At 31.9% G+C, this 14,686-nt stretch overlaps 1 protein-coding gene and 1 long non-coding RNA gene across 7 annotated transcripts in view; one reads left to right on the top strand and one right to left on the bottom strand.

The window, feature by feature from the left end:
• Positions 1-14,200, bottom strand: part of LOC126884208 (uncharacterized) — a 161,331-nt gene extending 147,131 nt beyond the window's left edge. Inside the window, exon 1 of the long non-coding RNA XR_007697875.1 lies at positions 13,892-14,200. This is a non-coding gene — a long non-coding RNA (uncharacterized LOC126884208). The remainder of the gene's footprint in view (positions 1-13,891) is intronic.
• Positions 1-14,686, top strand: part of LOC126884204 (myocardin-related transcription factor B-like) — a 454,025-nt gene that overhangs the window by 283,728 nt on the left and 155,611 nt on the right. Inside the window, exon 1 of one of the 6 annotated variants that reach the window (XM_050650074.1) lies at positions 14,337-14,501. The exons of 4 other annotated variants lie outside the window; for them this stretch is intronic. In XM_050650074.1, coding sequence (XP_050506031.1) covers positions 14,471-14,501 — 31 coding nt within the window. In that variant the 5' untranslated portion in view covers positions 14,337-14,470. Of the gene's footprint in view, positions 1-14,336; positions 14,507-14,686 lie in introns of those variants that run through there. One more of the 6 variants, XM_050650077.1, reaches the window with a different exon arrangement.

Genomic DNA, 14,686 nt, shown 5'->3' with positions numbered 1-14,686 from the left:
ATGACCAGATTTGTACTAAGGTAAGTTAGGTTCAATCGAACCATTTTTGACCCCAGAATGTGTGGTATAATTTATGACCAATCTTTTCGGGACACCCTGTATAATACCAGTATAGATTTATATACTTTATTATAAGTTCCACCGTTTTCTATTTCCGTTTATTTTATTTATGTTAATTTTAAGTTTCCTTCAGAATATCGATAAATATGCATTGTGGTTTTTGTTAAAGACATATAACAGACATTTCAAACTCGTGTAATTGTTAAACCAAATCACTCTTTACAATTGAATGTTTAAAAAACACAGACAGGATTATTTTTAAAACTCACAATTATTTTTGTTTTTTGTCGGATCAGCATTTGATAACAGATATATTGAATATGGCAAAACGCCCAGATTTTTTAAAAACATTGTAAAGAGAACCCCACGTGTAAAAACGCCGACACAACGTAGAAATTTCAAGAATCTAATAGCTGCAGTTTGGTGCTAGACATTTTTATTGCTGAAGAATCAATGTAGGAAAATATGATGCATGTTTATTAGCTTGGTCAGATTTTATAGTGGTCGATACGAAAACTAACATGTCAAGTATTTGCAAAAGATCTCTTTATTCATAACAAAGAATTATTTAGATATAGAAGAGTCGGATTTTATTATTATAGAACAATAAGTAATAGCTACTTTAATAAAATATAAATAAGCTTTTCAGTCTCAAAGATAGTCACATTTTCTTGTTTGTTTATATAAGGTATTCTTCTTCTTTAAGTGTCATCTCCCAATCGGAGGTTTGTTATCATCATCCTTTACTCTATCTACCGCTGCCTGCTCTGAAGAGTTCCAACTACATTTAGACCAGTCCCTTAAATTCTTCAACCATGACACTCTCCTTCTTCCTATACTCCTTGCTCCTCTTATGTATTAACATAAGTTCATACATTATTAGTCTTAACATTTCATAACAAAACAAAAGCAACTTTGACATTTAATAATGCGTTAGTTAGATGGCTCTACTCGAGTTACTTGGGAACAAAAAAAGAATGATGAAAATTGCCCCATGGGAAGCTGAGAAAATGCATTTTTATAACGTAAACCGATTTGAACTTTGAGATTACATTTTCTCCAACCTAATTTTTGATTGGAATTTTGCTATTTTTGACAATTTTCACTCGTTATATCGATAGTTTTTATTATAATAATATATGTTATGAGTATTTGAAAGATATGAAAATTGGTGTAGAGAAAAAAGACCGAACTAAAAAGGTGATAGTTCGAAAATTATGATCCTATTGTTTATATCTTTGCCGTAAATGCCGGTCAACTTTGACCGGTTGTATCTCAGGAACCACTCATCACAATTAAACGTTTTTTCTTTTAAAAGAAGCGTTCTGCCGCTTTTTTTCCAATACCGTTTTCACGATTTAATTTAATCTAATATTTCCCGAGATATTCTATTTGTTTATAAGCCAAAAAATTGTTTATAATTTTACAATATTCCTCAGGCCGCTTAAATAGTCCAATTTCAATTCTGTAAAGTACATTAGATAGGTACACTGTCTTTTTATACAAAAATCATAGTTATTCTTACGTATCATAATTGTTGTGGTTATTATAGCGATCGTAAATTTTTAATTAACAATTCAATTGTTGTTAAATTGTTCATTCAATTTCCATCGGCTTCTGGAATTAAAATCTATACGAAAAGAGCTTTTATATTACCAAGTTATTTAATTATTGATAAACAATTACTTTTCTAAAATATTAGTTGAAAATTAAAGATTTTGTTGGAAAAACCCGCATTTTCCGGGGAAAATTTTCGTCAAAGTAAATCGGGAAAAACACATCTCTATGCAGAATTTAATTACGGTGAATTTTTATTTTAATGTTTTTGGTGTAAAGTTAAAATCTTTGGAGTTATTGCTCTTTGGAGCAAAAATTGAAAAAACACGATTTTCGGGCGCCATTTTGTTTATAAAAAAAGTAGCACACTATCTGCGGACTTTGCATACCTATATTATTAATATATATATATATATATATATATATATATATATATATATATATATATATATATATATATATATATAATCATAAGCTTCGATTTCAGCAATAAAATTGCTGGTAAATAACTTTTCCCAAAAATGGCCTATTCTCCGATAATCTGCCCAGACTAAATTCACAACATGATTTGAATATTTGTGTTCCATAGAACAAAAGAGGATTTGTTTATTTATTGTTTTGCACTGGCTTCTAAATTAGAAATCGAAACATTGAATATTATTGCACTTGTATTTTCCAATTGCCATACCACTCACCACTAAAGGTATTTCAAAAACAGAGATGCTACAGATAAATTTGTTTCAAATAACAATCTTAAAAAAATTTAAAAATATACTGAAATTCTTTATATAAGTCTTTCTAGGCTTAATAAAATTAAATTGAACAGAGAAGTTTGACAGGGCGACACCACTTTTCCTAAACTGTTCACAGGTGTCCTTGAATACGTAATGAAATCATTGTCCTGGGATCATGGAGGCATTAATATTGATAACGAAAGATTGACGCACCTTAGATTCGCAGATGATATCGTTCTGATCACGGATAACTTCGGGGAGGCAAAGCATATGCTAGAAGAAATGGTACAAGCTGCATCAGCAGTAGGTCTCCGAATAAACGTAAGCAAAATTCAAATAATCAGAATAGATGACGTGACGACAACATAACAGAAAAACATGTACGATATGTGTTTAAATACCTTGGACACGTGATACAAATTGGAAAGAATAACCAACCGCACGAGATACAGCGCAGAATAGGTTTGGGCTGAGCTGCGTTTGTTAAGCTACGGGAAATATGTAAAAATGATATGTCTCTATGTCTGAAGAAAAAAGTTTATGAAGAGTGCGTGTGCGTAATGCCAGTGATAACATATGGAACAGAGACCCTAACATTAATGAAAAGGTCAGCAGAAAAACTAAGAGTGACCCAGAGGGCCATAGAGAGAGCCATGCTAGGAATCACAAGGAGAGACAGAATACCAAATAATACCATCAGGCAAAGAATAAAAATCCAAGACATATATAATAACATAAATCCAAGAACACCGTACGACAGGCGGACTAGAAGATTATTGTAAATGGGGGGACAAATGGAGCAGAGGTCGACCATCAACGCGTTGAAGTGACGTTGTAAAGAGGACTGCCGGGAACTGGATGATGGTAGCTCAAGACAGGGAGATATGGAGAAACTTAAAGGAGGTCTATGTTCAGCAATAAACCAGCAATGAACCAATGATCACAACCACAACGAAGATATTTAGATGTATGGAAGCATTAAATAAATGCTTCAAGAAAGCATGAAGAAGGTAATAACATGTATGTAATTATTTTTATTTATGTTAACACGGTTTAACCTCCCCAATGTTTTCATTACCTTGTAGATTACTATTTTTTAATGCTCCAGATCACGTGACACTATTTTGTACATATTCTCATTGAGTCGTACAATTTTTCTTGGCACCTGGCCTAATCCAGTCGAAATCAATTGGCAACGTTGTCCTTGAATCTTTTAATCATCGGAATACCTTTAAACATTGTGTTTTTCGAATCTGCACGAAGTAAACAGAAACTGACATGTCTTATGGCATGTGTGTTGGTGTCTGTATGATCGTATGTGTAATATGTTTTGTATGCATCTAATGATTTCCAGCCAGGGGCCGCCGATACTATTTTTACGATAATCGCGTGTGCCATGCGAGGGAGTGCAGCTGAACGAGCCAACCAGCCTGCCGGTCAAACTCTTTTGATAACGGTGTTGCCAACTTTAATTGATTTCTTCGCAACTAAGAAGTGCCTAATTTGGTTTTTAAAAAGTGTTCAACACTGTTGAACAACTTCTTGTTTCAATAAGGATAACTGATTATCTTGTTAAAAATTCGTCTCTAGCTTACAAAGAAGCAGACAGTAAAAAGGGTTGATCAAACCTCCTAAAAGTCCTAATAATTTATCAATTAAGACAAGCGAAAGTTTTGCTTTAATAAAATAATTATTAAATAATATCAAAAACAAAACTTTATTGCGACCAACCTTCTGGTAACATTATTCTGGTAAACATGTTCTTTTCTTGTACCCTTCCCCTCAATAGATCTTCTCATGAAGAATTTATTACAATGATCCGTATTTTTGATATATTCCCTTATATTCATAATTTTCCTGAAAATACGCATAGGCAAATGAACATAGGCCAATGCAAAGATTTAAGTCTAGTCCTGAAAGAAGTACATGCAATTGCGTCGCAAATTTCTTTGCAAAATTAGAAAGAGAGAAAGAAAGAAAATACCATTAGAGAGAAAATACCACTACATATTAGTAAGTCAATAACATATTGAGGATCCCCGGAACACGTTATCTTATGGAGTTTTGGGGCTTTTGGACACTAAATTGATGCAAACAGACTCAGGGGTATAAGAAAAATAGCAAAAATAGTAATCTGTTTACAACAATTTAGTGCCGCAAACCTTAGAAACTCCAGAAGATGGCGTGCCTTAGCAGTGACTCTGGCCACCAGGTACTCCGGGTCCGGGGGTCCGTACTGATGGCGTATTCATGTTCAGCGACCCCAAAAACCTACGAGTAATCGGTTTGTATCAATTTAGTGCCGAAACCCCTTGAAACTATAGATGACGTGCTCCGAGGGATCGGTTCGAATGGCGTATTCATGTTAAGCAACCCCAAAAACCTGCGAGTAACAAAATCTGGCCCTTAAATTACCGATTTTGACATATTTATGCACTTTTGGATGCATTTCATGCACTGTAAATGCAATTAAAGCGTTTATTTGAAAAACAATACTTGTACAAAAATTAAAATTTTGGCAAATCAAGAAAAGCTTCAAAGGCATCTGTTGTTTTTCTAATACTATCCAAATGTTCTATGTAGTTTACTCCGGACATCTGAGATTTCTACACAACTGAATGTGTCAGATGGATAAAAAAAACTACTATTTCCGCAAATCGCCAGGAAATTTTGACATTCCTGTCAAAATTTCTTGAAGAAAAAGTCAGGACTTCCTTAGTGTAAGGAAATGTCATTTCCTTACTGTAAGGAAATGATATTTCCGTACAGTTGTTAGTGTTCTACATAAATGATAGAAAACACATTGCTATTAAAACCTTGTAAATTACCTTAATCATTAAATTTTCTTTATCTGGAGCTTCCTGGATAAATTTTTCAATTTCTTCCTTCGTTAAAATCTTAGATTTCTTTGCCCTATAACCTTGAGCTTGCCGTTTCAATAAAGAACGAAGTTTTGAGTATGTAGATATATCTACATTGTGTTTAAGTGCAAGGGTTGACTTCAGCATTGAATAATTGGCCCATAATGTTGAAGATTTCATCTTTAAACAAAGGTCTAGGAAGTATGCCATTACAACATTTTCTGAGAAAGAACTCGTATTTTTACTCATGCGATAATCCATAAAACGTCTGTATGCATTTTCGTACTTTTCTCTTGATTTCTTTGGCAATAATTCTAATGAAGCAGTATTCACTGCCTCAACCAGCTCTGGAGGAGTCCCAGGAATGGAAATTTCATCATCACTTATCATTTTACTTTCGAGAACACCAGCAATTAAATTTATAAGCGTCAAGTTTGACAATTCAACCTCAATACGTTTCCATAGTAACCCAAGTAATTTTATTAGGAATTTCAAAGCACCATTTATTTGGGAATAAAATTATCGCGTTTTTTTTAAATCAATCAATATCTGTCGAATTTTAAACGATTTGCGGAAAAATAGTATGTTTACCTCGTAGGAAAAGCCACATTCCTGGACTCTGTGTTGCTAAGTCTCGGCTTGCGCCTCGACTTAGCAATCTTCACAGTCGTCCAGGAATGTTAAGCTTTTCCTACCCGGTAAACAATGTACTATTCTATGAGAAGAATACATAAAGTCGAATTTGCGAAAAATGGACATGTGTTGTTTTTCAAATAAACGCTTCATTCCACCAATTTTTCTATTGTAGACTTTTTGCCTCTAGGTGCTGTATTTGAGAATCGAATTATTTTGGTGTTTTTTTTTTGTTCGGAATGCCCTTATCTACAGGATGTGACAAAAATGCAGGTCATAAATTAAATCACATATTCTGGGACTAAAAATAGTTGGATTCAACCTAATTTACCTTAGTACAAATGTGCACATAAAAAGAGTTACAGCCCTTTGAATTTACAACATGAAAATTGTTTTTTTTTTCAATGTATCGAAAACTATGTATTAGAGATTTTTTCTTGAAAATGGACATGTGGTATTTTTATGATAGGGATATCTCAAAAAAATAATCACAGCGAAATTTGTACACCCCATAAAAATTTTTTGGGGTTTTGTTCCCTTAAACCCCTTAAACTTTTGTGTACGTTCCAATTAAATTATTACTGCAGTACCATTAGTTAAACACAATGTTTTGAAAACTTTTTGCCTCTTTTTTTTTCGATTTTTTCAATAAACCAGTTTTTATCGAGATGCGGCTTCTTTTTTAATATGTTTACATACACATTTTATGGGGGTTTTGTTCCCTTAAACGCCCCAAATATTTGTACGTTCCAATTAAATTATTATTGTGGTACCATTATTTAAAAACAGTGTTTTTAAAACTTTTTTGCCTCTTAGTATTTTTTCGATAAACGATTTTTTATCGAGATATTATTATGTTTAAAAATATAGGTACACTTCGCGTCAAATAAAACTGGTACAACTCTTATAACCGAAAATCGCGTTTTTCAAGTTGTGTAAGTTGATCTTGTCAAATGTGTCATTCTAATTTCTAGGGTAACGTTGCCAGTCATCTCAATTAAGTACCCATACATTGATTCGTGTTTTATTATAATTTATGAAAATATTTCAATTATAAAATAATGATAGTTATTAAATCTAGACATAACTTTAAATTATCATGTTTAAATTAAAATCGAGAAGCGTGATTGGTTTCTCGTAAATTGTACTGTAAATACGAAACTCTATTGAGTTGTGGAATACTAGAATAAACATACGGGAAAAATAAAAAAATTGATTTGAAATTAATACAATATGAATAACTTTTACAGTGAACAAGTGTGGAACTTAAATACATATATGAATTACAATTCGAAACTGCTGAAATATTAATATTTTGTCATAGCTCCATTATTATATTAATCCCTTCCCCTTCTGTAATCTTCTGGGCACTGAGAAATAAATTTAGTTATAAATTTTCATCTTCGTCCAAGCTTTCCTAGGTTTCTTCAATGATGGTCTATTGGTATAGACCTAAATTGGTCTAAAAATAATACCTATCTAAAAGCTTTATACATTTTTAAACGTCATTTTTTTGTATTCAGATTTAGTGCAATTCCGTTATCTGTTATGGCAACAACGAAATAATTCACGAACTACTGCATCCAGTCTGAACACAGGTTTACATTGGGAAAAAAAGTGTACCAGTTTTTTATGACGGGAAGTGTACGTAAAAAATATAAATTCGCAATTTTTTCATATTATTACCAGGTCTTTATAACCTTATGTACCATGTAAAAATTTGTGTGGATTTTACAAATGTTCAGAATTCGATAAAAACTGACTTCTCGAAAAATTACAAAGAGACAAAAAGTTTTAAAAACAATTAACTAATGGTACCACAATAATAATCTAATTGGAACGTACACAAATATTTGGGGGGGGGGGTCTAAGGGAATAAAACATCCATAACATTTTTATGGGTGCACAAATTTCACTTTTATTTTTTTAAGATGTTCCTGCCATATGAATGCCACATGTCCATTTTCAATAAAAAATATCTAATAGTTTTCAATATATAGGAAAAAATCGATTTTTATTTTGTAACTTCAAGGGGCTATAACTTTTTATGAGAACACTTTGTACTAAGGTAAGTTAGGTTCAATCGAACTATTTTTGGTCCCAGAATATGTGATTTAATTTATGACCTGTATTTTTGTTGTGTATAGGTACCCTCTAAAAATAAGCTCTTTTAATTTTAAAATTGATGTCCGCATTTTTTAACTCGTGGGATTTGGTATTTTAGCACTCTAGGTGTTAAATAAAGATAATATACATATTTTGTAAAAAAATTACACTGGGACACATTTATCCGGTCTGACTTATTTTATCAACTCTTTCCTCTTATTGTTTATTGACAGGCCTGTGAGCAGGTATGTTTATTTCTCCGGTTTAAATCATAACAAGGTTCTTAAACTCATGTGAAAACAAAAGAATGCTGTTTCCGAGTGGGATGGATGACTTCCTATTCCCTCAGTGGGAAAATTTATTTTTCGTTTATGTGACTGTATAATTGACGTACCCCCATATAAGGGATATTCTCATATAGGTGGTGTGTTTGTTTTAATTAACCATACTGGTTGGTTGGGAAGATCAATCTATGATATTATCCCACAGCAATATTTTAATAGTTCTTTTAATTTCGTGAGAAGTTAGTTGTTGGGTTTGCAATTATTATTGAAATAGTTATTATAGTCTGTTCGTTGGTTTTTTGCAATTAATAAATCAAAACGTTAATGATACATAATATATTACCGATATCAGAATTATCAAATGGCTAATATCCTTGTGAAAGTTTTGAAGTTATTTTTTTTTAATATGATTTATTGGATTTTCAAAACTTGGTATGTAGTTTTCATTACTGATGTGGTAGACTAGTGGGTTATCAACAAAAGACCCGAATATTGATTTAAAATTGTCATTGGACGTTTCGTATTATTTAAAATCTTTCTCAGGGTTCTTCTGTCTTTCATCTTTTGTTTCTTCTGTAGGTGCCGTGTTTGTATTAAGACATTGGCCTTCATCATCTTTAAAATTTCCTGAAACCCATTCCCATCAGCTGCTGCGCGAAATAATTCTGTGGAATTCTGTGTCTTCTACTGTGGAACCTGTGGGACCACACTATTGTCTAATATTACGCAGACGCAGCCATAAAAGTTTCTTTCGTCCAATCCATCTGTTTCGGTCCACTTTTCCTTATATTATAAGGCGAAGAGGATGGTATTTAGGTCCTCCAATTATGTAGCCGAAGTATATCTTCTATTTACCTAATCTTAACTACAATAATTAGAATTGATGACCTTAATTTTATTTACACCCAAAATCAAGGTTTTTAAAAGTTTTGCAAGTGTTTGCAGATTTTAAAAAATAGTACATTGTGTACCTAGTAGGAAAAGCTTAACATTCCCGGACGATGTAAAGATTGCCGTCGAGGCGCAAGCCGAGACAAGGCAAAACAGAGTCCAAGAATGTGACTTTTCCTACAAGGTATACATATGTTTTTCCGAAAATCGAACATTTAAATTATATTAAAATAAACATGTTAAAATTTTCAAATAGACAATATTATTTTGACTCAAATATTCGTGATGCCACCAAATACAGGTTTTGTAACTAGAAACAAAAATATTGAATTGTCAGATTTCACGCATTTGCTTATTTTTGGCAGTATTTTTGGTGTTTTCTGTGATTGGAATCATTTTAAAAAGCAAAATTACCTAATTTAATCATGAGTAATGTTCCTGGTACCCCTCCAGAGCTGATGGAAGTAGTGAATAATGCTTCATTAGATTGACTGCCAACAAAATCCAGAGACAAATATAACTATTCATACAACTGTTTCATGGTCTATCGTAACAATAAAAATGCAAGTTTTCTCAGAAAATGTTATAATGGCATACTTCTTGGAGCTTGGTTCCAAGATGAAATCTTCAACTTTGTGGGCGAATATTGATAATAAAGTTGTTCTTTAATAAAGGACCCCGTAGAAACCTTATGGGAAATGGCTCTCTGTCAAATGCTCTGAAACTTTGGGTTCTGGTAGTCCTTGATGTACGGAACAAATGGCTCGATGGGCACGTAGCCCAAAAAAATCATGGTTTTAAGATATAAGCCTCTGAGGTTATAGGTAGAATGAGGACGTTTGAGTTGGAATAAATTATTTTCTCGAGAATGGGCGACTCTGGAGATAAATTACGAATCAGGTCGATTTTTACTTTTAAATTATAATTTTTCGGCATAATATTATCCTGTTTTCGGACACCAGTAAAATTTATTTTGAATTAAATAAATTATATACATTCTTCTTTTTGCCTCAATTAATTTAATTAAAAAAATATTTTGGGCACCCTGTATAAATAATTATGTTAACGTTTATATCAGTGAATAGATAATTTAAAACCTTTCAAACGAGCTATCACACGACCCCTATTCGTATTTAAAAAATCATTGATTGCTTCATCACGCCCAGATGGATGACGTCACTAGTATAATAAATATGCCGAAAAATTTTAATTTAAAAATAAAAATCGAACTGATTCGTAATTTATCTCCAGAGTCGCCCATTCTGGAGAAAATGATTTTATTCCAACTCGAACATCCTCACTGTACCTATAACTTCAGAGGCTTATATCTTAAAACCATGATTTTTTGGAGCTACGCGCCCATTGAGTCTGTTGTTCTACACATCAGGGACTACCAGAACCCAAAATTTCAGATCATTTGACAGAAAGCCATGTCCCATAAGGTTTCTGCGGGGTCCTTTGTTCTGAATCTACTATAAGGAAAAAATATTTTTCTACGGTCGTGCTAAAAGAGCCACCTTCACGCACGCATTTCATTTCCGAAAGTTGCACTTTCCCGCACAGCGTGAAAGTAAATTTTCCCGCACGGCGTTCGGGAAAGTAAAATACCTTGTAATATGGCATTATAATATATTATAATACATGCAATAAACTAATATTTAGATACTATTTACTAATGTATTTCAAATTTATCTTATTGTGTTCAGAAATCTTAATTAAATCGATAATTTTTGATAATCTCCCGTCGTTAAGTATATTACGTCAGATGCCCTTCGTTGCTACGAAAAAATACATTCAGTGACATTAATGACAAATGTTTTAAAAATTATAAAAGTGATGACTTTCAACCGTCAAATACATATTTATAACAACTGTGTGTTTAATTGCACTAATTGGTACTTACATATATAAATTACAATAAAATTTTGGTTTTGAACAGTTTTATTCATGAAATAATCGCAACAAATTGCACTCGAACTCTAAAATTAATATAGAATTTTTGCCCTCGTGACACTTTGACATAAATTAAAACTGCCAAAGTGACACTCGGGAAAAATTCAATAATTTTAGAGCTCTTGTGCAATTACTACTGATTATTTCATTCATAGGAGATTCTGACCAATAGAAAGCTACAGAAATCTGAATTAAATCGATAATTTTTGATAATCTCCCGTCGTTAAGTATATTACGTCAGATGCCCTTCGTTGCTACGAAAAAATACATTCAGTGATATTAATGACAATTAATGTTTTAAAAATTATAAAAGTGATGACTTTCAATCGTCAAATATTTATAAAAACTGTGTGTTTAATGGTACTTACATAAATAAATTACAATAAAATTTTGGTTTTGAACAGTTTTATTCATGAAATAATCGCAACAAATTGCACTCGACCTCTGAAATTAATATAGAATTTTTGCTCTCGTGACACTTTGACATAATTTCACTCGCCTTCGGCTCGTGAAATTAAAACTGTCAAAGTGTCACTCGGGAAAAATTCAATAATTTCAGAGCTCTTGTGCAATTACTACTGATAATTCGATGAAATAAAATTATTTTGACATAATATTTAAAAGTCAGATCAGTAGACAATTACAATGGTTTTGAATCGTCGTCATGGAAACCAATATCGTCGTCGTGGTAACCCATTATATTGAAAGTTTGGTTTTGACAACCTTGTCAAAGAATTAATTTGTATTTTTTCACTTCTAAATAAAAATTGATATAACTTTATTTTTTGTGGCTTTTTTTCAAACGTGCGGCCCTAGAAAAAATATTGTTCAGGTTAACGGCAGTCTCGTGCGTGAAAGTATCACTTTCCTCACTAGCATTGATTATAGATACGGAAATATTCCGGGAAAAATTCCGTGTCTATAATCAATGGCACTAGTTAGGAAAATAACTATTCCTTTCGTTATTTTTCGTTTCCAGCAACGGCTAAGTATAAGGAAATATCGAACGTTTCTTTCAAAATTGTTGCCAAAAAGTTCCTGACCGATTTTCGGAAAATATGTTTTTTTTTGGGGTCTTAAAGATAATTTGGTTCAATTTTTGACTGTCGTAAAGGACTCATTTACTGCAAATTATTATAAAAAAATCTTGATTGATCTATTTTGAAGTCTATAAAATGGAGAAGTCCCCAAAACTCCTTTTTCGGGTTTTTGAAGGTGGCGAACCGTACGGAAAAATCTGGAAATTAGAAATATATTTTTTGCTAAAATACACAAAATAACAAAAATAGCCTGCATCCATCTTATAAAAAAGTTATACGGTTCTTTCGAAAAAAAAATGCATGTTTAGGTCATGCTTATACTCAATAGGTATACGGGTCTATCAAAAATAGGCAAGTTTTGTAAAAGCCTCAACTATGCGTGTGAATTTTTTGAAATTTTTAAATTAATTGCAATTCACCAAAAAAATTTAAAAACGAAAAAATGACGTTTTTGGTGATGGTTGAGAGGGGTATTGGGCTAAAATTGAGCTGTTATTATTAAGTCACATAGAACATAAAGGGTATTGGGCTAAAATTGAGCTGTTATTATTTAGTCACATAGAACATAAAAAAATGACAATAACTGAATTCTGAAAGTGAGGGTGGCATAAATGCATAATCATTGCATATATATTATTATTATTTGAAGCTGATGTTAATCACATAGATTGTCTATGTGTATACGCTATGAGCTCGTAGGTAGAGGGCATAATAAAAAATTCGCATGCGCCAGTAGTGACAAGTCTGTAAGCTTTTACTGGAAATTTGACATAAATGTCAAAGTTATTAATTTAAAACATTGAAATTAAAAACATTAATAGGAAATAATATTAGTTGGTCAAAGCTGTGGTGTATATTTTTACCTTAATTAAATACTGAATTTAAGTTTTTTTAATATTTCATAATATGTAATTATAAATTAATATAAGCGCCATCTACACGATAATTGTGAAAGTATCCGAAGTAAGAAATTAATATTTCATTAATAGAACGTTAAAATGATTAGCACAATCTAAAAAAAATCGATTACAATTTAATTACTTTTTTGCGTTGTAAATATTAAGCGATAACAATTCAATAATAAATTTAAAAATTACCGGTGAAAGTTGCATTAGTAATCCGCTAGGAGCGACACCAGCGAAGCTCAGAGCGTATCCGCTCCGAGCTTCGCTGGTATCGCCACCTACCTACAGGATTACTAGTATAACTTTTACCGGAAATTTTCTGGAAAGAAAAAAGTGTTGCCTATACTCTGTGAGTTTCGCTGGTATGGCTGCTATCGCCATCTAACGGTTGACTAGTGTTCCTATTTCGGCCGGAATTTTAAAGAGGACAGTAGAAAAGCAAATAATAGTTGTTTCAAACTTATTATTTAATTCTTATCGTGTAATATTTACAACGTAAAGAAGTAATTGGATTGTAATCGATAATTAATAGCAGTAAGTACAGAATTTATTATTCATTATGATTATTTTTAAGATTTTGCTTATTGTTTTGACGTTTATGTTGACAACTAATATTAGAAAAAATTTATTCTGCAAAAAAGTATAATAATTTAATATAATTATAGTATAATACTTCTTAAATATTAACTTATGAATGACAGTTAACGGCATCCTACGTTTGCTGTGATTGGTCGTTATCTTCACACATTCAAATTTTGTTTCAGGATTGGATTGTAAAATTGAAACCATCAAAATTCGAGAGTGTGCTAACTGATCCTTTAGCTCAAATTTTTCTACCGTTTTAAAATTAAAATTGTGTTTACTTACTTTTTTCTAATTGCATCAATCCATTTTTGACGTTGAATCACCTTATGCTTAGCGACAGGAAAGTTGTAGAATACACAGTAACTATTGTAACCAGTATTTCGACACTCTTTAATACAACAACTTTCGTGAGACATTTAAAAGCTATAATATGCAACTCTTAATGCAGAACGTCAAAAAGCAAATTTCCAGTAAAGGTTTACAAACTTGTCACTACTGGCGCTCGCGAATTTTTAATTATCCCCTCTACCTACGAGCTCACAGCGTATACAAGTCTACAAGCGCTCAAATGATTCCTTGTTATAACGAATAACGGATGTTTTCGGTTATCTAAACGTTACCTTGCGACTACCTGATACAATAATTATAAACAAAATATAATTGACAATGACGGATAAGATAAAGATAACTGTTATCTTAAATAAGTAAAATAGCTATAGTTGTTAACAGTTCAACGGAATTTTTGCACAAATAAACATATTAGTTCGTTTGATTGTTTCAACACGTGATGTAATTTGTTATTGTGATCATAATAGTGAAACTTTGTGGATATTTTCATTTGCATTTGAAATCTATTATGGCATGTTCAAACGAGTCAGAGTTCATAAGCGAAGTAAGGTCTCTAGTTTTTAGATTATATAAAATTTGTTTTATATAGACAATGGTTATAAATATTATAAACTCGCGCACTTACAATAAATATGTCAAATAACACAGTTTAGATACATACTAATGTACTTAAAACTAAACACCCAGTAGCAAATATATTTTGAAAATATTTAAAAAGACCTACTACAT

Source organism: Diabrotica virgifera, chromosome 5 (genome assembly GCF_917563875.1).
Source record: "Diabrotica virgifera virgifera chromosome 5, PGI_DIABVI_V3a".
Taxonomy (NCBI): domain Eukaryota; kingdom Metazoa; phylum Arthropoda; class Insecta; order Coleoptera; family Chrysomelidae; genus Diabrotica; species Diabrotica virgifera.
Note: the sequence above shows the minus strand (reverse complement) of the source record. Positions and strands in the feature narration are given on the sequence as shown.